The 25,359-nt window shown below is 42.1% G+C and overlaps 1 protein-coding gene and 1 long non-coding RNA gene across 18 annotated transcripts in view; one reads left to right on the top strand and one right to left on the bottom strand.

Moving 5' to 3' along the window:
• The window catches only part of TFDP2 (transcription factor Dp-2), a 168,478-nt gene that overhangs the window by 109,484 nt on the left and 33,635 nt on the right, over nt 1-25,359 (bottom strand). For 11 of the 17 annotated variants that reach the window (XM_043492900.1, XM_043492899.1, XM_043492896.1 and 8 more), the window contains one exon: nt 5,367-5,433. The exons of 4 other annotated variants lie outside the window; for them this stretch is intronic. In XM_043492900.1, the coding sequence (XP_043348835.1) occupies nt 5,367-5,433 (67 nt within the window). Of the gene's footprint in view, nt 1-5,366; nt 5,434-7,635; nt 7,700-25,359 lie in introns of those variants that run through there. 2 more of the 17 variants (XM_043492893.1, XM_043492894.1) reach the window with 1 other exon arrangement.
• On the top strand, nt 9,576-23,852 carry LOC122455923. Its single transcript, XR_006274443.1, has 4 exons — nt 9,576-9,586; nt 13,210-13,215; nt 21,127-21,133; nt 23,631-23,852. It is a non-coding gene; the product is annotated as an uncharacterized LOC122455923 (long non-coding RNA).

Here is a 25,359-nt window from a genome sequence, read left to right as displayed (position 1 = left end):
AAGAACTCTGCACTTGTCCTTGGTGAACCTTATCAGATTTTTTTGGCTCAATCCTCCAATTTGTCTAGGTCATGCTGGACCTTACCCCTACCCTCCATCGTATCTACCACTCCCGCCAGCTTAGTGTCATCTGCGAACTTGTGGAGGGTGCAATTAATCCCATCCCCCAGATCATTAATAAAGATGTTGAACAAAACTGGCCCCAGGACCAACCCCTGGGACACTCTGCTTGATACCGGCTGCCAACTAGATATCAAGTCATTGATCACTATCCATTGAGCCCGAAAATCTAGCAAGCTTTCTATCCACCTTATAGTCCATTCATCCAATCCATACTTTTTAAACTTGCTGGCAAGAATACTGTGGGAGACAGTATCAAAAGCTTTGCTAAAGTCAAGATACATCACATCCACCGCTTTCCCCATATCTTCAGAGCCAGTTATCTCATCATAGAAGACAATCAGGTTGGTCAGGTATGACTTGCCCTTGGTGAATCCATGTCGACTGTTCCTGATCATCTTCCTCTTCTCCAAGTGCTTCATAATGGATTCTTTGAGGACCTGCTCCATGATTTTGCCGGGGACTGAAGTGAGGATGACCAGTCTGTAGTTCCCTGGGTTCTCTCTCTTCCTTTTTTTAAATATGAGCACTATATTTGCCTTTTTCCAATCATCCAGGACCTCCCCCGATTGCCACAAATTTTCAAAGATAATGGCCAATGGCTCTGCAATCACATCAGCCAACTCCCTCAGCACCCTTGGATGCATTAGATCTGGACTCAGGGACTTGTGCATGCCTAGCTTTTCTAAATAGTCCTTAACCTGTTCTTTCACCACTAAGGGCTTCTCACATACTCCCCATGCTGTGTTGCTCAGTGCAGCAGTCTGGGAGATGCCCTTGCTTGTGAAGACCGAGGCCACAAAAAAAAAAAAGGCATTGAGCGCTTCAGCTCTTTCCACATCTGTCACTATGTTGCCTCCCCCATTCAGTAAGAGTCCCACACTTTCCCTGATCATCATCTTGTTGCTAACATACCTGTAGAAACCCTTCTTGTTACCCTTCACATCCCTTGCTAGCTGCAACTCAAGTTGTGCCTTGAGCTTCCAGATTACATCCCTGCATGCTCTAGCAATATTTTTATACTCCTCCCTAGTCATCTGTCCAAATTTCCACTTCTTATAAACTTCCTTTTTGAGTTTAAACTCACGAAGATTTTACTGTTAAGCCAAGCTGGTCACCTGCCATATTTGTTATTCTTTCTGCACTTCGGGATGGTTTGTTCCTGTGCCCTCAATAAGATTTCTTTAAAATACAGCCAGATCTCCTAAACTCCTTGCCCCCTCATATTAGCCTCCAGGGGATCCTGCCCATCAGTCCTGAAAAATTATTGAATAATCTGTGCTCTGCTGTACTATTCCCCCACAACAGATGTCGGGGGAGTGAAGTCCCTCATTACCACCAAGTCCTGTGTTTTGGATGACTGTTAGTTGTTTAAAAAAAAAAGCTGCATCCACCTCTTCATCCTGGTTAGATGGTCTATAATAGACCCTTACCATGACACCAACCATTTTTTATCCCTTTTATTCTTACCCAGAGACTTTCAGACCTGCCTGTTCTATCTAAACCTTGGTACAAACATATACATCTTTGATATACAAGGTGACACCTCCTCCCTTTTTTCCCTGCCTGTCCCTTCCTGACAAAGCTATACCCTTCTATATCAACATTCCAGTCACATGAATTATCCTTCCAAGTTTCTGTGAAGCCAATTGTTGTAACTGTGATTATTCACTAGTATTTCTAGTTCCAGTTTATTCCCCATAGTTCTTGCATTACTATATAGACATCTAAGATGTTAATTAAATTTCCCCTCCATATTCCCTTTTGTCCCTGCTGTGATTGCTCCTGTTCCCTTGCCCCCAAATTCTGACCCTTCACCCAGGTCTTCATGTTTTGGATTTACCTATGGGCTTTTGTCTCCTGCCCCCAACAAACCTAGTTTAAAGCCTCTCTCATTAAGTTAGACAGTCTGTATCTGAAGATGCTCTTCCCCATCCTTGATAGGCAGACCCTCTGCTCAGTAGTCCTTCTCAGAATACCATCCCACAGTCAAGGTCAAGGAAGCCAAAACCCTCCTGGCAAAACCATCCATGCAGTAATGGATGTGTTTGTCTCTGCCTGGGCCCCAACCCTTGACGGGAAGGATTGATGAGAACACCTTCTGTGTCCCCAATTCTTTCCCCCTCACTCCCAGAGCCCTGTATCCACTTCTGATCTGCTCACCTTGCAGTATCATTAGTACCCATATGGATAAGGAGCATGGGGAAATAGTCAAAAGGCCTGATGATCCTTGGCAATCCTTCCATAACATCTCTAATATGGGCCCCTGGCAGGCAGCACACATCCCAGGATGCCACATCAGGCCAGCAGATTGACACATCTGTCCCTCTTCGAAGGGGATCCCTGACCACCATCACCCTTTGTTTACTCTTGGAGTGGTGGCTGCAATCCTTCCAGCGTTGGGGGTATTTGGCTTCTTCTCCATCTTTAGGGGAGACTTCTCATCCCTCATTGCCAGGGCAGCATACCAGTTTCTCTCTATGGATGGTGCATAGGGAGCAAGGGTGGAGCACTGCCCGCTACCAGAAGTTACCAGAAGCCAGTTTCCTTCCTGTGAAAGAGTAGTTTTCGTCCTCCCCTGGTGGTGTTACTGCAGTCCTTGCCAGCTGGATTACTTCTTCCACATTGGAGGTCTCCATATGCAGGTTTTTCAACGAGTTCCCTGTATGTGTGGATGCTCCTCAGCCTAGCCGCCTCCTCCTGTAGCTCTCCCATCTGCTTCCACCTCTCACACTGGATGGTCTGCCTCGCCTGGCTTTCTGTGATTGGGAAATGTAGGCCACAATCTCTGCAAATCCACACCAGGACCTGGGTAGATGAATCCACAGTCGGTTCTTTTTCTGGACAAAAGTGCAGGTAGAGAAGCCAGGACAAATCATGGCACTAGTGATGCGGCCTTTCCTAACCATGCTGATTTTATCCTTTCATCCTCCTATAAACTCCCTCTGCTATCCTCTTGTTCTTAAACTTAAAAAAATCAACTTTTTGGCCTACAAAACACTTCCCATTTCTATATCTAATCAATAAATTAGTTTTGTAAATGTACTGTAATTAGATTTTTGTCTGAGTTCCGTTTTTGAGATCAGTCTACCAAGAGAAAGCTACCTTGTTTGAGTTTTATAATGGTTTAGAAACAATTTAACCTATGTGTTAGGTGTTCTTTTAGTGAAAGAGATATTCAAAAACACAATAAAGAAATGGGGAGGAAATAAAAAGAGAAAAAAGTTACTAATCTAAAAAAACCAGAAAATATTTTTACTATGATATACTCGCTCTCCTCGGCACTGGCATCTGGAGCTAGACATTCTTCCTCTGTGTTTTCTCTAGCCTCCAAAGAGAGAATGTGTACTAGCTGCTTAAGTGGAATGCAGATTTTGAGAGAGAGAGAGAGAGAGAGAAACATTTGGGATGAAAGGAACAACATAAATAGGTCTCTTTCATCACTTGATTATTTCACCAATAACCATGATCAGAAAAAAAGTTTTCCTGAATTTTGATTAATACAAAAGATTGTGATTAAAAATCCACTTTGTTAACCTTTGAGCAAAACATCCTGAGTTTTAAAAACAAAGTGAAACTCCAAAACAACAATCCAAATCAATCTCAAGGCCTCAAAGAGAATCCTAATAGAGCGGAAAGTTTTTGACAGCTGACAATGCAAAAACATTTAGCAAACACAAATCTTCCCACCGACATTAATGCCAATGACATGTGCATCAGCACCCGGCCGCAGCCCCAACCTCAGTGGTAAAGGAGGTAAAAAGTTTGGGGATCATTGACCTAAGCTTACCATCCCATGACAATCTAGATAGGCCTACCTTCTGCAGATGCCCCAGCAGGGGGTCTGAGTTTAAATTTGTTTTTCTGGAACAGCTACCCAGAAACTGCCTCCTCTCTTGAGAGAAAAACCCTTATGATCCAGCCAGAGTTCCTTTGGTTCTTGTCAGTTCTCACACTTTTGCCCTGTTTGTCAGAATCTGTTCAGTAGGGAATAGCAGGAGATTGAGCCAGACTCCTCAGAGCCAATGGCCTATAACAAGCCTCAAATGTTTGCAAAGGGAATCTTATCTTGAGCTATTATTTTCTTCTTGCTTATAACCCACTATTGAACTAAACCAATATATTTATACAGTAAAACATTATAATATTTATAAATTACAGAGCAGCTCCACGTTTGCCACAATTACTATTTGTATTAGAGTAGCATCTAGAAGCCCGAATAAAGCCTGGGTTCCCATTGTGTTACATGCTCTACAAATACAGCGAAGATAATTTATTATCTAAATAATCAAGACAAAAGATATTACAATCCCCAATTTATATATGGAGAACTGAGGAGCACACAATACTTAATTAGATTGTGGAGCTCATGCCACAGGATGTTACTGAGATCAAAAACTAAAGAATCAGAGAGGGTTTGAACATTTATATGAATACTATTATCTCTGGATATTCTTGTTACATTTTGATGGCAATCTAAAACCCAATTCTTCTCAGTTTAAGCCAATCTATAAATGAGGGAATAGGACTACACCTTCATGGGGGCAACTTTTCACACATCTGCCTCTCCTTAATACCCTAGAGGATGATGCTCATATACTATGGTGATGAGACCAGTAAAAACTTATATAGAATATGATAGAATTATTCTGAAACATCTAGTACTGGTCACTGCTGTAAACATGGGTCTGATCCAATATTACAACTGCTATGAGGCACAGATATTAAGTGGTTTGCCCACGGAGACACAAAGTCTGTGGCAGAGCTGGGAACTGAATCCAGATCCTCTGAATCCCAGTCTAGTACCTTACCACAAACTCATCCTCCCTCAGTGGCATAGATTAACCCTGGGAGAAGTTCAGTCCATCTTTCCCTTAGTCAGAAGAATCCCTGCAACATGGAGACTGAGGGTAGAGGTAAGAAGATGGTGTATTCACACATTCTACACCCCCATAAAAAAGTGAGTAATTTAATATTCTGATAGCTTTTATTACAAGTCTGATTTGGCTTGTCATCTTAAAGCCTTATCACTAGAGTCACTGTTGTGGATCTACGATATAGCATTCACAGATACAGAGGTATCTAATATTAAGCTTTAATATTTTAAGTTGGGCCCAAAAAAAGTTAAATCAATCACATATAGTGGGCATACCAACAATTTAGGGAAAGATTTTAAATTGCTAAAGTCTGGAGGGAAGGCAGCCTTACAACGAGTTTATTTCTTGGACAAATTCAACTCCTCTTACCTTTTGATGGACTCCAGTTCTGATCTATAAATCCTTTCAGGTCTCCATTTGTGGAAGTTACACCAATCTGAACAAAACATTTTAGAAGTCTTAAAATATGATCAGCTTCGTAATTATTTTCTACTATGCAACCAACAGTAACCTGAAAAGGTCAATTTTGCGGACTCAAGTGCTTAGGGATCACTTTTATAAGCACCTTATATTATATTACTCACCTGCTAAATTTAAAGTCTTCAGATTCACAGTGTTAAAAAGTAATCAGAAAATTGCGTAAGAACGGCCATATTGGGTCAGACCAATGGTCCATCCTGCCCAGTATCTTGTCGTCTGACAGTGGCCAAAGCCAGGTGCTTCAGAGGGAACAACAGAACAGGCAATCATTGAGTGATCCATCCCTGTCATCCACACCAAGCTTCTGGCAATCAATCAGTTTAGAGACACCCAGACTATGGGGTTGCATTCTTGACCATCTTGGCAGATCCTTCAGGAACGTATCTAATTATATTTTGAAGCCTATTATAGTTTTGGCCTTCACAACATCCCTGGGCAATGAGCTCCACAGGTGAGTGAAGCAGTATTTTCTTTTGTTTGTTTTAAACCTGCTGCCTATTAATTTCATTCGGTGACCCATGGTTCTTGTGTTAAGAGAAGGAGTAAACATTTCTTTATTCACTTTCTCCACACCATTCACGATTTTCTAGACTTCTATCATATCCGCTCTCAGTTGTCTCTTTTCCAAGCTGTAAAAATCCCAGACTTCTTAATCTCCCTTCACATGGAAGCTGTTCCATAACCCTAATCATTTTTGTTGCCCTTCTCTGTACTTGTCCAATTCCAATATATCTATTTTTTTGAGATAGTGTGACCAGAACAGCATGCAGTATTCAAGACGTGGGCATACCATGGATTTATATAGTGGCATTGTATGTTCTGCCATATTATCTATCCTTCTCTTAATGGTTCCTAACATTCTGTTAGCATTTTTGACTGCCACTGAACACTGAGGAGATATTTTCAGAGAATGATTCCCCAACAACATTGAATTTCATCTGCTATTTTGTTGCCCAGTTACCCAGTTTTGTGAGATCCCTTTGTAACTCTTCTCACTCTGCTTTGGACTTAACTATCTTGAGTAATTTTGTATTGTTTGCAAATTTTGCCACCTCACTCTTTACCTCTTTTTCCAAATCATTTATGAATATGTTGAACAGCACTGGTCCCAGTACAGATCCCTGGGGATCACAGCTATTTAAGACTCTCCATTCTGAAAAATGAACATTTATTTCTACCCTTCATTTCCTGTCTTTTAACCAGTTACTGATCCATGAAAAGATCTTCCCTTTTATCCCATGACTGCTTACTTTGCTTAGTAAGTCTTTAGTCTTAGTAAGTCTTTGGTGAGGTACCTTGTCAAAGGCTTTCTGAAAGGCCAAGTACACTACAACCACTGGATTGCCCTGGTCAACATGTTTAATAGATTGGTGAGTCATGATATTGTTTTACAAAAGCTGTGTTGACTCTTCCCCAACAAAGCGTGTTCATCGATGTGTCTGATAATTCTGTTCTTTACTATAGTTTCAACCAATTTGACTGGTACTGAAGTTAGACTCACCAGTTTGTAATTGCCAGTATCGCCTCTGGATTTTTTTTTTTTTTTTTAAAGCATCACTTTTTCTATCCTCCAGTACAGAAACAGATTTACATAAATTACACTGCACAATTAGTAGTTCTGACAGATCTCTTGGTTGAATACCATCTGGTCCTGAAGACTTGTATCTGTTTAATGTGTAACATTTGCTCCAAAACCTCCTCTATTAACACCTCAATCTGGGACGGTTCCTCAGATCTGTCACCTAAAAAGAATGGCTCAGATGTAGAAATTTCCCTCAATTTCAAGGTTAAATAAAATATTCCCACAGTACATCTCAGCAAAGCAAAATACAGAAACAAAATGTGTTTCTAAAATTGTGAAACATTCTTTGCCAAAGTTAGCACATCCGAGAGGAAGCATAGTTTATACAGCACAAGATCCAAAGTTAAGGTTCCCTCTAAACCATTTATTACTCCTCCTTTCCGCAGCTGAAAACAAGGAGCCAGCCATGCTATCTGTCAGGTTTCTGTTGACTTGCAGAAAAGTATTTGTATTACTGTTGCACATAGAAACCCTAGTTCTCCTCTATACCTCTCAGGCACCGCCACCACCAACTGCACCCCCCCCCCACCCACACACACAGGCAGGAGATGGGTGGGGTGGTTAAAGGCTTCTTACCTTCCCCACCGCTTGCTGTGTTCTAAGCTCTTGTCCAGCAAGGGAAGGAGATTGCTCTGGGCCCCTGTCAAATGCACAAGCAGCTGGAAGGGAAGGCAACCTCACAACAAAACCCACCTACCCTCTTCCTCCTACTGATACAGCAGCTAGAACCAGGGGTTCTCAAACTGCAGGTTGTGACCCCTCAGGGGGTCGGGAGGTCATTATGTGGGGGTTCATGAGCTGTCAGCCTCCACCCCCAAAGCCCGCTTCATCTCCAGCACTTATAATAGTGTTAAATATACATTTTAAAAGTGTTTTTAATTTAGAAGGGGGGATGCACTCAGAGGCTTGCTACGTGAAAGGGGTCACCAATACAAAAGTTTGAGAACCACTGAACAGTCCAGCCAACCCTGCAGCATGCCAAGAAGGAAGAGAAAGCAACTAAGTGGTCCAAGTGAGGCCTGATTATTAAAAGGGACAGGGACATTTCCTCCCCCTTCACCCTCCGGGCTGGGGAGTAGGGAGAGGGCAACCCCCCCCCCAAACAAACAAAAACAAACCCACAGCCCTAGCATATTAAGTCTTTTCACTGGCAACCAGCAAGGCAGTACAAAACTCAGCCAGGTATCAAACCCACTTGTACTATATTTCATCTGTGTCTGCACTTCTCCTGGAAGACACCGTAGACATAACTGAATGCTGTTTCTAGAGCAGAGGTGGGCAAACCATGGCCCGTAGGACTGATCTGCCCGCCCCTGAACTCCTGGCCGGGGAGGCTAGCCCCCAGCCCCTCCCCCGCTGCCATGCCACTGTGTGGGCAGCACTGCTGGCTCTGTCCAGGCGGCAGGGCTGCGAGCCCCTGCTGTTCTGAGCAGCATGGTAAGGGGTGGGGGTGAGGTTGGATAAGGGGTAGGGGGTCTGGGGAGGCAGTTAGGGGACAGGGGGTGGTTGGGTGGGGTGGAGGGACAGTCAGAGGACAGGGGGTTGGATAGGGCGTGGGAGTCCTGGGGGCCTGTCAGGGAGTGGGGGTGTGGCTAGGGGTTGGGGGGGCAGTCAGGGGACAAGGAGCAGGGGGGTTTGGACGGGTCAGAGGTTCTGAGGGGGACAGTCAGGGGGCGAGAAGTGGGCGGGGGCCAGGCTGTTTGGGGAGGCACAGCCTTCCCTACCCGGCCCTCCATACAGTTTCACACCCCGATATGGCCCTCGGGCCAAAAAGTTTGCCCATCCCTGTTCTAGAGGAAAGGGCAGTCATATGGACTCACCCATATATTGCTCATCTGGCATTTTTCCAAAGATAGGTATGAAACCTTATGCAGCTGAGCACCTCACTTCTCTTCCTACTGCAAGTGCTTCCTGAGAGAATGCCTCTATTTCACTCTCCCTATCATGGGAAGGGACTTTCTATTTCTCCTTGTGTCAAACTCAACACTGAAATGTCCCCATCCTCAGTTTACAGTTATGCCTTTCATAAACCCCCATGTGTCAAGAGTGGACAGAACAAACCAAAGCAGCCCAGCAATGTGAAAACAATATGATGAGCCTTCCTCTTACTTCATAGTTATGATAATTTTGATATTACATTCCCCAATTAAAAGCTAATCTCTTCCATACTACAGAGGACTCCCATATGGTTGCAAGTGAGGAAGAAATAATTGGAAAAAATAACTAGCATATTTAGAGACTTTTAAATTTCCAAAACCTGGGAGTGGATAAAGGTTTAGATAAGGATTCAAGCCACAAGTTTTGTTTATTTTGAAAGAATCCCCTAAACATATTATTGAACCTAGCCTGAGTTAATGCCATTGATACTTGGCAGAAGAGCTATATGTGAACTTGGCAAGGAATATTCTTTTCCTTTGGGGATGTCAATAAACCAAAGGAGTTTAACCTGCAAAGGTGTTTTTGTTTTTTATTGGGATGAGTTTGCTGAATCTTTAACAAAAGCTTCCTTAATTCAAAATGTTGCATAGTCACTGAAGTTAAATATGCATTAAAAAAAAAAGTTTTACACGGTCTGACATTCTATTTTCTTGTTAATAGTTCAACTGTCACACTTGGCTCTTGTGAGGTCTCCATTTCACTAGTTCTCTAGTCAGTCTTTCAGACTACTACTTGAATGTACTCTAAAGTTAAAAATTAAAAAAAAAAAGATTTCTGGTAGTCTTTATACTTCATAAAGCATCAAAAATGAAAAAAAAAAAGGCACATGACCAACTTTTTCCAAATAAAGAGGTCACCTTTAATATTCCTAATGCACAATTTTAACATTTAGCTGCTAGTGCCGTTTCCCTTCTGTTGCTTTTTATAATATCCTGCTTGAGACAACGGATATATTCTGTTGAACGGTGTTTCTCAATGACAAGTCCACGGACCGGCAGCAGTTCGTGAGATCTCCCTGACAGTTTAGGAAGGCAGTAAGCTGGGCCCTGGTATCAAAAAGGTTGAGAAATACTGCTGTAGAATACAAGTGCATGCAAACAGCCTCTTTTGCAAGGCATTTGATGCAAGGATATAAGCAGCTTCCTTTCTGTTATTTTGGCTGCAAGGGAAAGTAGTTATTATATTCTATAACAGTTCTTAGGATGACCCAACTTCGCAGATAAGATGTAAAGAATATCTGCTTTAAAGACATGTTTTAAATTTTCTTTATATACTATGCTCTAAGTCACTTAATTTTCTTATAATGATCTTTCCCTCCCTGCATTCTACCTCCTTTCCTTTCTGCTTCCTTCCTCTGTTCTCTCCATACAAAAAGATTAACTGGTATTAAGTTTGAACTTGATACATAACTAGAGGGAAACAAAACTGTGGAAAATAAAGTGTATTAACCTATTAAAAAGCTTTTTGAAAGTTTTATACTTTGCATTTTCCATTTAAGTTAAAAAACTTAGACTATTTAAAAAAAATAATTCAGAAATACTTTGAAATTAGAGTCAAATGTGTGAGAAATTAAACAGCATAGACCTATGGAAGTGTGACATGAGAAGGCCACATCAATCGCATTCATTTTTAATGAAGACTTCCCATAGAAAGCAATGGGGAAATCCTGCTTCAAAAAGAGTGGGAAAATATGACCAATGATTCATTCAAGTTTGTTGTGGGTTTCAAGTACAGCACGGTACTTCATACAAATACATGAAACTTACTTCAATGTAATCTTTTGGTATTCAGGAGATTGACTGCCTGTTAGAACTTTCTGACTGTATTCCTTTACCACTTGTGGCCTTGGGTAAGACACCACCACTACAAATTATTTTTCCATCTGCAAAATTGGGATAATTCAGATTGCTCCAAGTGCAAGGCGCATTTCTTTGACTTTGCTTTCTCTAAAATTAAAAAATAGCAACATTTTAAAAAACCTACCACAACAAGCCACTGCATTCACTTTTCCAACTTGGAAAAAATATGCAAGAACAAACCACATGACAGATATTAGTCTCATAACTTAATGCACTACTGGAAGGCGCTTAGATAGTTGTAAGATCCCATATAGAAAAGGCTGTCCTCTAGTGTCTGTCTTGTCGTGGCGGGACAGCTTGCATGCTCTAATGATCCCCAGAGTATGTGTCGGCAGGGGCTTTTTGCTACTGGAAAGTTCAATCATGGTGTGTGAGTGTGTGTGAGAGAGAGACACACACACAGAGACAGAGACACTTCAGGAGTCAAGGACTCATATGACTGCCAGCAGTGAAAGCCAAAAGGAAGTCACTGCCATGAAGACTGTAGTGCTCAACACCAAGACAAACAAACTTGGTTTCTGGAACGTACAGACAACATACGAAACAGGGATGCTAGCTCAGGTCACAGCAGAGATGAGTCGCTGCAGTTTATACATCCTGGGTATCAGCAACAGCAGATGGACAGGATCAGGAAAATTAACAGCAGCCTTGGGAGAAACCTTGCTGTATTCTGGATGAGATGACTGACAACACCATAAGGGTGTTGCCATCCTTTTGACGAACGAAGTGGAGCATTCCCTGCTTGAATGGAAGTCCATCAGTAGCAGACTTGAGAGTCAGATTGAAAGGGAAACACAATAATATCACCCTGATTCAGTGCTATGCTCCGACAAATGAGAGCGATGAAGTAGTAAGGACAAATTCTACCTTATGTTACAGGCGGAGTTAGCGAGAGTACCACACCATGACCTAACTATTGTCACGGGAAACCTGAATACCAAGGTCGATAAGGACAACACAAACAACGACATGGGAAGACATGGGTGTTCCACCATGAATGAAAACAGAGAGGGGCTTGTTGATTTCCATAATATGAATGACCTAGTCAACAGGCAGAACCCTATTTCAACATCGTGAAATTCACACACTGACATGGTGTTCTCCAAATGGCAGAGATAAGAACCAGATTGACCATATGATCAATGGCAACGCTCACTGACAGATGTGAAAGTGAAAAGGGGTGCAGATCTTGGCAGCAACCATCACCTTGTGACAGCCTCCATCAAGCTAAAACTGAGAAGTGTGAGTCCACCAAACAAGGGACATAGACATTATGACACTGACAAGCTAAAGTCCCCCGAAATACAGAAAGCCTTCATTCTGCAGTTAAAAAACAGGTTTCAGGCAATTGCAGACCTGGATGAAGAGGAGGGGAATGCAGATGAGGAGAACAACAAGAAGTGGGACAAAGTAACAGCAATTTATAAACAGAGCAGTGAAGCCTATCTAGGCTACAGGCAGAAAAGGAGGAAGGAGTGGATTACACCCAGCACATAGAACGCCACAGAAACCAGACGAGTCCTGAAGAAAAAAGTTTTAGACACAAAATCACAGAAGCTAAAGGACAAATACCGCGAGCAGCATAGCAAGGCACACCAGGAGGTCAATTGCCTTGAGAGAGAGGACAAACAACATAATATTGATAATCTGGCAACACAAGCAGAGGATGCAGCTGCTTGTAGTGAACAAGGAACCACCTTATCAGTGGTAAACGGCAGACACCAACACAAACTCATCAGGGACAAACAAGACCACCTACTAATAACAGAAAGAGATCAAGAAATGCGCTGGACAGAGCACTTCAAAGAATTGCTGAACAGGGAGCCACCTACAGAGGAAGCAAACATCCAGGAGGCAGAAGAATATCTTGATATCAACACAAAAAGAAAAGGAGTACTTGTGGCACCTTAGAGACTAACAAATTTATTTGAGCATAAACTTTCATGAGCTACAGCTCACTTCATCAGATCCGAAAGCTTATGCTCTAATAAATTTGTTAGTCTCTAAGGTGCCACAAGTACTCCTTTTCTTTTTGCGAATACAGACTAACACGGCTGCTACTCTGAAACCTGATATCAACACAAACACCCCAACTAAGGAAGAGATCATCAAGCCATCAAATCCTTAAAAAAAAAAAAAAAAAAAAAGGAAAGCTCCTGGCAAGGATAACTTGAAAGCAGAATTGTTCAAGGTAAATCCTCAGTTAGCAGTATCTATCCTGGCCCCTCTATTTACATCAGTGTGGGAAAGGGAAAGTGCCAGTGAGTAGACCAATGGGGTTATGAAGATACCAAAGAAAGGAACTCTCAGTGACTGCAATGTAATAACACACTTTTATCTGTGCCAAGCAAAGTATTCTGTAAAATCATAGTCCAGCATATATCAGAGGCAGTGGATAGCATTCTCAGAAAAAGCAAGATGGTTTTCGGAAAGGGCTTCAATGCACAGAGCAGATCTTCACTCTATGAAACATAATAGAACAATGCTGAGAATGGCAATGGCAACCCTACATAAACTTCGTAGACTTTGAGAAGGCTTTTAATAACATTCACAGGACCCGCCTACAGTGCATTCTGCAGGCACATGGAATCCCTCTCCATATAATCAAAAGCTTTTATTTCAACTTTACATATTGATCACAGTGAGCTCAGTTTTGAAGTCAAAACAGGAGTACGTCAGGGGTGCGTCATCTCTGCAATTCTCTTCAACATTGCCATTGACTGGATAATGCAACATACAACAGAAGACATGCCAAGAGGCATTAAATCAGGGGTCTCAAACTCAATTTCCCTTGGGGCAGAGGTGGGCAAACTACAGCCAGCGGGACCCTCCTGCCCGGCCCCTGAGCTCCTGGCCTGGTAGGCGAGCTCCTGGCCCCATCCCCACAGCCTCAGTAAGCTGCGGTGCAATGCTCTGGGCAGCCGAGCAGCACAGTTGCAGAGCTGCGACCTGACCTGGTGCTCTGGGCGGTGCAGTTGTAGCGCCGCCAGCCAGCGGTGCTCCAGGCAGCATGGTAAAGGGGCAAGGGGGGTTGGATAGAAGGCAGGGGAGTTTGGGGTGATGGTCAGGGGCCAGGGGTGTAGATAGGGGCAGTCAGAGGGTGGGGAACGGGGGTTGGATAGGGCAGGGGTCCCAGGGGGGCAGTCAGGAAGGAGAGGGAGGATTGGATGGGGTGGTGGGGGGCAGTCAGAGGTGGAGGGTCTGGGAGTGGTCAGGGAACAAGGGGTGAGAAGCATGGGGAGGGAGGGGGGTTGGATAGGAGATGGGGATTGGGCCAGGCCTGGCTGTTTGAGGAGACAGAGCCTCCCCTAACTGCCCTCCATACAATTTTGGAAATCCGATGTGGCCCTCAGGCCAAAAAGTTTGCCCACCCCTGCCTTAGGGCCAGTGCCAGTCCTCAAATCCTCCCAGCAGGCCAATAGTGTCACTGAAGATGGTGTTCAGAAAAGAAAAAAATATTATATTTTTTATTTTGAATTTCTTAGAAATAATAAAACTGTCATACAACTTTATACAATTCTGCGCTTGCCAGATAGTTTTTAGAGTTTGCCAGACACCTGGCAACGCTTTATTTCTGTCAGTTTGTTGATGTTTGGCCTCAGTGACTGAGCAGTTGAAATTTTTAGGATTGTAGCAAGGTGTACATCAGATAGTTGTGTTCGGTATTTTGACTTGTTTCTATTCATTATGGAAAAAAGTGACGCTGCCTCCATGGCTGACTCTGCCTGGCAATTAGTGATGGTATCTCTGTCCCTCTCCCTCAGCCAATGGGAGCTGCAGGGGGCTGAGCCTGCAGCAGACATTGCCGGCAGCGTGTCTGCATGCGTCTCTCCTCCACGGGCCGCAGTGGGGAGGTTCTCGGGCCGCAGATGGCCCGCAGGCTGGGACTTTGAGACTCCTGCATTAAATGGACATCCTTCTCATCACTTGATGACCCGGACTTTGCAGATGATCTCGCTCTCCTATCACATACCCAAGAACAAACAACTCGACTCAACACTGTCAGCCAGCAAATTGGACTGAAAACTAACCACAATAAGACAGATATCTTGACCTTTAATATTGCCTCACCACCACCAGTCTGGACAGAGAATTGTTCTCACCAGTGTAGAAACATTCACATACTTGGGCAGTACCATCAGCCAGAACGGTAGAACAAGTCAGGACATCCGGAACAAAAATCAATAAAGCCAGGAACACCTTCAGGAGCTTAAATACTGTCTGAAAATCATCAAAATACAACACCAAAACCAAACTCAAGATTTATCAGAGCTGCATACTTTCAACATTACTTTATAGTGCAGAATGCTGGGGAATGACCAAGTATGACATGTCAAAACTGTCTTCATTCCATACAACCTGTCTCAGAAATATCCTCCTTATCTTTTGGGCCAGAACAATCTCAAACCAAGATCTATTGACAAAGTGCAGCCAAGACGATATAAGCACCATCATTGCCAGGAGGCACTGGAGATGGATTGGCCATGTGCTTCAGATGGAAACTGGTTCTATCACCAGAGTAGCAATAAGATGGACACCTGAAAGCAAGAGAAAACGAGGCCGCCTGAAAACAACATGGAGAAGAGCTGTGGAAGCCGAGCTGAAAAACCTGGGGCACAGCTGGGGAACCATTGAAAGACTTACCAGAAACAGACAGAAGTGGAGAAGCTTCATCGCTGCCCTAAATGCCAGAGGTGTAATGGGAACATCATGATGATATAGAAAAGATAAGAATTACTTCACAGGGATGTTGTAAGGCTTATTCATGAGCTTGAAAGTGCTTTGAAAGCTTTGGACAAAGGGGGTTATGGATGTCCAAAATACAAGTTATAAAAAGATGTAATTGAGTGCATGCTTCTTCCCCATACCTCCTCTACTCTGTGTGAGTGTAAGAGATAAGTAGGTTTAAACCTAACAGAAAAATATCCCACCTATTTCTCAAATGAATTAATTACACTTACCCAGAAATATTATATGTTCTCACTTATAAAGTAGTAAAATCACAAAAAACAAAAGAAAAGTGACAGGTTTTTAAGAATACAGAAGATTTTTAAAATTATTCTTCCACCACCGTTTGGGATTTGATACAGGCCAAACCAGAATGGCCTTATTCCCAAAACAGTTCATCTTGTCGATAGTAAGAACTATACTTCTGTACCTCACTACACTGTGGCACTGTTATGAAGAATTAATACTCATAACACTGAAGTTACTCAGACTGCAAGACCAGATGGAAAACAAAAGTGACCTACACTGAATCAACACCATCTGAATGGCTTCACATTTGCTTGCACTTCAAATAGATCATTTGCAGAGTTTGAACCTGACAATAATGTTCATTTAAAAATAATTTAGGGCTTGTTAAAACGTTCAACCATAATTCCATTTACTGGATTGGGGGGGGGGGGGAGAAAAAAAGGAAAAGACAAAAACCTATCTCCAGTCCAAGTTCAATTTTGGAACCTCGCCTAACTTCCTTGGGAGGGGGGAAAAAAAAAAGTAATTTTGGCATATGTATCCCACTTAGGTCAGGAGAAGCATTTGTTTGGGAAGTATGAAATAAATCAGAAGCCATTTCAGAGGACTTTGCTCGCTGACACTATTTCAGACTTGTCTTGGACTTAGTGCACCATGAGAACAAAGGCACAGGACAGGTTTGAAGAGACACTTCTTTTAAAAAAAAAAAAAATTTGGTCTTATTTAGTTAACTTTGAGTTCAACTAAATTCCATTAAGGATTCTATAAATAAATATTCCTAACATGAACACAGCACTTTACAAGCACGTAATGAACAAGGTCCAACCCAAAAGAGCATACAATTTAATATAATATATTAAATTCAAAAGCAAAGAGCCTGAAGACTGAAATACACTAAATTTGCAAGGTTTCATGAGAGGAACATGAAGACACCAGGACCATGGCAGGTGCATCAAGATTGGAACAGGTGACATGTCTGAAAACTAATAGAATTACACTGTAACTTATCACTGCCAAAGGAGGAAGTACAGTTTTAATTGCCCACCTTGCTCTGGGAAAGGCGATAAAGTTGTATATATATTGAAACTTGTAAGGGTTTTAGAGCCAGGGCTGTCCGGGCCTGGGACATTAGAAACTCGGCGCCTATCTGCGGGGGGGAGGAATGTGTGCGCGCGCTTCCCCCCAGCTTCCCTAGGCCCTGCCCCCACTCCACCCCCTCCCCAAACCCTACCCCTTCTTTCCGCCACGCTTCTTTCCACCCCTCCCCCAAGTGTGACATGCTCTCGCTCCTCCCTCCAGCGCCTCCTGACACTGCAAAACTAATCTGATATGCAGCAGGCGGTAGGCACAGGGAGGGAGGGGAATGCGCCGATTGGTGGCTCCCGTCAGCGGGCAGGAGAAACTGGGGGAGGGGAAGGTTCTAGTAGGCGGGCTCTTCCTCAGTCTGCTCGCCTCCCGCCTCACCTCCCCGCACGCGGGGCCCCCCCCCAAAGTGCGGGGCCAGGGCAGTCGCCCCAATTCGCGGTACCCTAGGGATGACCCTGTTTAGAGCAAATTAAAAAGATGCGTATTGGGTCTGAACACAGACTCCGGCTCATAGACAGACCAAAAAAGCTTACTTCCAATTCCACACCTTCACCTGAAAAAACTGGAGGGATTTTATTAGTGAACGCCAATGGCAATCCTTTGAGACATCAATTTAAAATGGTATTCTGCAAAGCATTAACTTTTCTAGGGTCCTCATCCCCCAGAAGAATTTGGCATCCAATCATGTATAAGAGGGACAGTTACCTCAGCGCCATTGGCAGGGACTAACGACACAGGTCTAGGCCACCAAGAAGTGGGTTTCAAACCACTTTAAACTATTTGTACGGACTGCATACTAACTCAAACATAACACAAGTTCATATTAAAATACCTTTGTGCTCTTTTTCCAGAAAGTATCATCCAAGAACTATATTATCTCAAGTATTTTCTGAGCATGGAAGGAGAGAGGAACTGAACAACAGTAACAAGGCATTCAACTGAAGTTCCAGATCACCACTGTGAGATGTCACTGGGAAACTAACAGTTAACTCCACCATCTGAATGGAAAAAATGAAATACATCGGTCCCCAAAGGCCATGCATCGTGGTGTAACCTTCTTCCCTGCAGTGTTTGACAGGCTGTCAAGAACAAAGTCAGAAAGAAAGTTAACCAGGTAATGATTATTTGAACATGTGGAAAGGTCCTGGGCCATTAGAGAACATTATATTCAGCTGCTCCAGGTTCTTTCATTCTGCATTTATCAGAAATCAGTTCAGACTTGTTTAACCTGGGCCTAGCTCTAAGAATGCTTGAGTTAGGGGAGAGCAGCCAAGTGAAATCTTGCAGTTTAGTCCAGCTGCAACGCCCTTAAGGGGAAAACCCGGGGATTAGCTATTTGGATAATTTAGGGGTAACATATCAGTATAAAGGAAAATTGGGAGCAATAGGAATCATCTTCATGTCCTGCAAATTACAACAGAACATTAACAGGAGAGAGGAGAAAGGAGTGTTCCCAAACAAGAGATCCCACATAACCTGGCAGGTGACACAGGTGGGTAATCTGGTGGATGTCAGTTCAACTAGCTTCCAGCCAGCAGACTACAATTGTAGCTGTGTGGTAAAACCTGGGCCCCCTTAAAGCATTAAGCTGTAAGCTTTACCTAAAATTATGTTAAAAACCACAGGTATTTAACCATTGTAGATTAAAATAAAGTTGTAACCTTTAGCCGTCACACAAATGTGTGTCAAGTGTTCATACCAGTATATGATCCATAAAGACAGATGTCAGACCATGGAGAAGGAAGGCAGAAGTAGAGTGTGAGAAAAGGAGCAACTGCTAAAGAGACTATGTATCTATATGCTTCTGATATGGCTTTCAAAAAGCAGTAGGTCAATTAGATGGCCATACCGTATGCATCTGCAGCTGTTAGCATCAAGCCAATAGAGTAAAAAACATTAGTAAATATGTTTTCTTGAATCTATATAGTGGATGAAATTATAAAAGTTACTTGCAAACTCAGTTTGTTGAACAGTATCTTTTGGCGTTATTTTTTCCTTTTCTCCCCCCCCCCGCCAAGATTGTGGTAGTTGAATAATTTGGTTTAAAAAAAAAAATCGTGGCTAACTGACTGGAGTGCCTTTGAGTGGCAAAGTTAGTATTTTTGGTTAGCATCTATACATATCCTGCACATTTACAGACACAAATGATGATGTAATGTATAATTCAAGAAAGATAATAAAGTGCTAGATGAAATAATGAACATACCCAGTGGTCAAACCTTATCCCACCAGAATGACAAAATCCTTCCTCCCCAGAGACAATTTCTGTTTATATCTATTCCACTTGGGAGTTGTCAAAGCTCCTCCCAACAACCTCTCCAGATTCTTTAGCCTGGAAAGGGCCTTACCCTCTCCTTATACTGGCTTTTACAGCTCTGCTTAGCTGTCTCCTAAGACCAAGGGCTTTTAACTCTTAGAGGTGGTGGCTTTGTACAGCTGGAAAGCGCAGTGGAAGTTTTTAACCACGTGGGGAGTAAGCAGAGAAACAGATATATAGGAAGTGGTTTGATAGCTTTGGAAGAGGTGTATTTGTAATTATGATTTTCTCATTGTGAAGGCACAGGATCAAAGTTGGAAAAAGGAAAGGATTTCTGCCCACCCTCTACATTGTCCCAGAACCTACTACGAATTCCTGTATAGGAGATCCCAGTTCAGTGGTTCTCAAACTTTTGTACTGGTGCCTCTTTCACATAGCAAGCCTCTGAATGTGACCCCCCCCCCTTATAAATCAAAAACACTTTTAAATATATTTAACACTATTATAAATGCTTTAGGCAAAGCAGGGTTTGGGTTTGAGGCTGACAGCTTGTGACCTGAGGAGTCCCAATCCCCAGTTTGAGAACCTGTCCTAGTTCAATGAACTAGGAGGAAATTTGAGTACTTATTCTACAGTTCCTAGTAGTATATTATGGGCTTTGTAGGCAGATACACAATATTCCTTGCCCCTTAGAACCTGATCTAAATTTTAGACAAGATACAACAAATAATGGGAAAGGGCAGATAAGAGTTAAACATCATGCAATTACTTAAGTTTGCTGTATGACTTCTTGGTGATTCTGTAGATTATACATGGATGTATACAAGTGGTTCAGGTAGCATCGCCTATAATTAAGGTTACCCAACACTCATTAAGTATCTTGTTATAAACAACTGGAAACTGCCAAATTTAAAAACTGTCTAGGCTGAATTTTTCTGGGAAGTTTTAGCTAAAATCGTTTGGCCATTTCTATGAATGAAAAATATGTTCTGCCAATGTTAAACAAATTTCTAAAACTGTTTAGTTGAGAAGCTCTGGCACCTCCATGCTTTGGACCAGGGACTTGAAATTTGGCAGGGGAGAAGCACAGCTTCTCCATGGTGTCAGGAATATGCATTTGCCATCACCATAAAAATCTGCACAAATTTGGCCTATTTATGAGCTTTTGAAAAACTCCAATTCAGTACAGACTTGTCAAGAGATCGCCAGCTAAACTCACTGAAGATTCTGTCTGTACTGGGCACATGCCATCCCCTCACAGCTCTTACATGCTAGCCAAACTGCTCAGGCATTATTCCAACAAAGTGACTGAGCATGCTTCATTCCAAGGATTCAGGAATGGAGCAGGACTTTTTATCGCAGTTGCTCCTCTTGTCTATCAGAGGCTATTGTGGCTTAACACAACAGAACTGAGTGCAGGGAGACATGCTTCTGTGCTCTCAGTGCCCGCCTCGCCACTGGTGCCCAGGCAGGATGGAGGACAAGGAGGAATCTACCTGCCTTGAATGTAGACTGATGAAGAGAAGTTGAGAATAGGAGCCGTGGGAGGATAGGAGCAAAGAGGGAACCTGGACATGATCTGAGGAGTGGGGGAGGGAGAGGGCCAAGGAATGGCTTTGGGGACAGAGGAAGTAAGTCTAACCACTAGAGCACACTCCCTACGTAACTCACTCCCACGCTCCCAGGAAAGTAATCCTTTATTCCTCACCACTCCTTTGCGGTCTAGCAAATAGCTGTGAAAGTCACTGGCAAAACGTCTCTCTCCATCCCTCTCTAATGACAGATTTGCATAGAAGAGTCTACCATTACCAATTGCTCTATTAGCTCAAGTGGTAGGGGACCATGTTGTGGAGCTAAAGATCCCAGCCCTGATGAAGACCCATGTGGGGGAGTCAATATGGGTCCACAGGCTGGAATGATTTTTTTCAACAAAAAACTACATTAAAAGAGCTTTTAGGTTGCAAATTCTAGCACTCAAAAGTTAGGAAATGCCAGAATTAAAGTTGTCTGTGCAACGTTAATTTGACCCTTTTGTATCTATGCATGATGATGGTTTTTATTTACATAATCACATACTATTTTTTTTCACAGGACCCCTGGGAACTGGAAGCACAATGGTGGGGAGGAACTAGGAATTGCTGGGCAAGGAGACTGGAGCTGACTGGAAAGGGGAAGAGAGTGGGACGAGCAGCACTATAAAAGTACAAGACATAAGATTTAGTAGGATTGTGAGGAGGAGAGAGGCAAGAGTTATGGTTAGTCTAGGCGCTTGAGCTTTTAGTGAGCACATCTTGATTTGTTAATGCTTTCAAGTTTTCAACTCCAGCTTTGCAATTGTACTATTTTTTTCTGTTGGTTCATCATTGTGCTAAGATGGAACATTGAAAGCTATATATAATTTTTTATTAAGATTTGAATTTAAGATTTTTCCTACATTAAAGCTCAAAAACATTTAATTTCTCATTCTCTGTCCATGCAATGGGAGGATAGCAACACAGTTTAAACAAAGTTAACATAAGGAAAAAAAGAGACAACTATATGTAAAAACGTAAAAGGAAATCTCAGGTTTTTGTTCTCTATTGTAAGGACTGAAAAGATTTAAAGTTATAGCAGAAGTTTAGCAATACAAAAGTGTATACAGTATATTCAATACAATGACACTAACTTTCACCACTAAACAAAAGCACCCAGTGAAACAGATATGCTCATCTCAGCTCAAGCGTTATATCCCTGCAGACATAACTCTATTTCGATGTAGCCTATATACCAAAGGTTTAAAAACAGCCTAGTGAAGACCCAACTGAACCTTAGACAAGATTCAAAAAGTTAAGACAAGTGGAAGGCCTAAAGGAACCTGAGTTTGTTCAAGCTGTCATGTGAAGTGAAAAAGGATGGCAGTTTGGGGCAACATCACAATATTGCATCAAAATACAAGCACATTATGTTTCATTATGATGTTTTTACAAGATCCAAATCATTTTGGTACATGTCTACAGAAGAGGGTATGTGGGAATGTCTCCCTTCAGCACACCCAAACTGTAACCAAAACTGGAACAACCCCAAAAAAGAAAAGATTGGCAACCCAATCCCAGGGTAGGAATGCTACACACACACACACACACACACACACACACACACACACACACACACACACACACACACTAAAAATTAAAAAGAGTACTTGTGGGACCTTAGAGACTAACAAATTTATTTGAGCATAAGCTGTAGCTCACGAAAGCTAGACAAATTAGTCTCTAAGGTGCCACAAGTACTCCTTTTCTTTTTTGCGAATACAGACTAACACGGCTGCTACTCTGAAACCTGCTAAAAATTAAGTGCTTGCAGGTTTTGGATATATATTTAAAAGCTGAACAAAGTAGATACCGTTTCCCTTCAGTCAAGTGTTTCATAGCCTTGTGGTTAAAGATTGCAATTTTAGCTGTGCCACACCCTAGCTCAGGAAGATATACAACTATATTGAACAAGAATGTGCAACTCCAACAAGCAGAGAAAATTGACAAGAAAATCTACATAAACTGAAGATAAGCCTAATTTCAAAAACGAACTTTCACACTGAAAATTAGAGAGAAAACACTTGTCTTTCATAGCCAATATTTTAAAACATTTTGAAAATGATATTCTGTTCACCTTTTATAAGAATTTACACGTCTGAAGCGTTTTAAATCACTCATTTCTACTTGAAGATATAGGATTAATTTAATCTGTGACCTGACAAGTTTCTTGTTAATAATTTCCACAACAAATGTTGAACATTTATGTTGCACCTTATGAATAAAATGAAACAATGCATATTGTGAAAGTGAATCGTCACCTAAGATTTTTGTACCTAGCAATTGGGAACAAGAACTAGAAATGTTTAAAGGGCAAATACATTTACTGAGAAACTGTTTTATACATCACCAAGCAACGAAACAAGCCTAATTTCCCCCTTTCTAGGTTACAGTATTTTTTTTTTATTACAGTTTAACTAGTTTTCAGTAATTCTACAAATCCCAGGTAAAAAGAAGTTTAGAATGCACCTGAGGAGCTAAAGAAATGCTGTAGGCTGTGTAGACAGTTAATATATACCTTTCAGACAGGTGTTTCAACACCTCATGAAGAATTAACTGTATCCAGTTGAGACTTCTGTAGTCTTTTAAAGGCAATTTCTTGCACCTTCTCAGTACTTGACAAGGGAATTTTGCCAGTGACTAATTGGAAACTGAAAAGGAGTATTTGTGGCACCTTAAAGACTAACAAATTTATTTGAGCATAAGCTTTCATGAGCTACAGCTCACTTCATCAGATGCTTATGCTCAAATAAATTTGTTAGTCTAAGGCGCCACAAGTACTCCTTTTCTTTTTGCGAATACAGACTAACATGGCTGCTACTCTGAAACCTGTCATAATTGGAAACTGATTCTATTAATGATACGCTTCAAAGTGTATCTGAGGGCATGACTACACTTGCAGTTGTAGAGCGCTGGGAGTTAAACCAGACTTCGGAGACTGCAGCAGGGAAAACGCTGCCGAGTGTTTACACTCTCAGCTGGAAGCGCGCTGGTGTGGCCACACGAGCAGCTCTTGCAACACCACAAAGAGCAGTGCATTGGGATAGCTATCCCAGCATGCAAGTGGCTGCAACCTACTTTTCAAATGCAGAGGGTGGGGTGGAGTGTGACAGAGTGTGTTGTGTGTATGTGGAGGCAGAGAGAGTGGGTTTTTGGGGGGCTGAGAGCGTGTCAGCATGCTGTCTTGTAAGTTCAGACAGCAGCAGACCTCCCTCCCCACACCCCTACCTCTCTCTTACTCACTCAAAGCAAGCAGCATTCCTCAGTGATGGTTCCTTTGTCCCAGAGCAGATAAGCAGCCGGCTGTCAGAAACGGAGCTTTAAAAGGGCATATCTGCATTCCTACAGTGAGTTCAAAACAATGACAAGAGTGGCCACTTGACTTAAGGGGATTATGGGACATTTCCAGAGATCAATCAGACCACAGTAGTGCAATACCTCATTCACACTGGCGCTGCGGCGCTCCAGCGGGGGCGCAGCAAATGTTATTCCACTAGCCATTGTGGAGTACCAGCAGTACTGTAGCCGTGAAGTCAGAACGCTCTACATGCCTTGCCAGCGTGGACGGGTAGTGAGCTAATGTGCCCGGGGCTCCTTTATTCCACTGTAACTTGCAAGTGTAGCCAAGCCCTTAGGTCTTGTCTACAACAGAAAGGGTATATACAGCTATACCAGCAAACCCTCCAATAGGGATGCAGTTCATACCAGTAAAGGAGTTATTTTGCTGGTATAACTTACTACCAGCTTCCCCAACTAAATAAACTATGATGCAAAAGCACGTTTGTGTCAATATAACTGCATCTTGCATTAGGGCTTTTGCTAGCACAGTATGTCTGTTAGGGATGTGATTTAAATTTTTTTTTTTTTTAAAAAGCAACACTCCTATCCGACATAGTTACACTGACAAAAAACTTGAGAGTAAACCAGGCCTTAGGTATTTATATAATAACAATTATTCTTAGAAATAGCGATCAGAGCTTGGCTTGTATGTAAACATTTTATTTGTTTTGTACTTATTTGCTTAAGTACACTTTGTTTAGAAATGCCTACTATACCTCTTTGTTGAGACAAAGATTCTAGAGTAATTCCAGAAGCAACAAGTTATAATAAATGGCTCTGGTAAAGATTCTACATTAAAATAAACAATGACTTGGATGTTAATTTTGTATTAGTACAAAGTATTAAAATTAACAGAACAGTTATTACAGGTCGTTTCCTACAATACTGTGCAAAGGATTGGGATTTCTCAGTCACTATTACCATTATAGCTCACTCAATGATTTGCTGTAAGCTGAAGTCTGATATACAAAGTCTATGGCAGAAGTATCTGCTCCATTTCAAATGGCAAAAAAATTTGAGCGATAGCAGTATAAAATTTTTTGTAAAATATAGTCTTATTTCTAAGTTCATCTTCAAGACTCAGAGCAGTTATATGCTCAGGATTAAAAAATGTAACTAGGTACTAGCACCTTCCTGAAAGCATTTCCTAGGATTTTTCCTCCTCCAACATGGTCTCTTTATGCAACTGTAGCAATCAAATTTATACAACAGTACATAGTCAGGTCAGAATTTAATGGTTCTAACCCACTAGAAAATATTCCCCTCCTTAAAA

This window comes from Dermochelys coriacea, chromosome 9 (assembly GCF_009764565.3).
Source record: "Dermochelys coriacea isolate rDerCor1 chromosome 9, rDerCor1.pri.v4, whole genome shotgun sequence".
In the NCBI taxonomy this organism is placed as follows: Eukaryota; Metazoa; Chordata; order Testudines; family Dermochelyidae; genus Dermochelys; species Dermochelys coriacea.
This window is presented reverse-complemented; position numbering and strand designations above follow the sequence as displayed.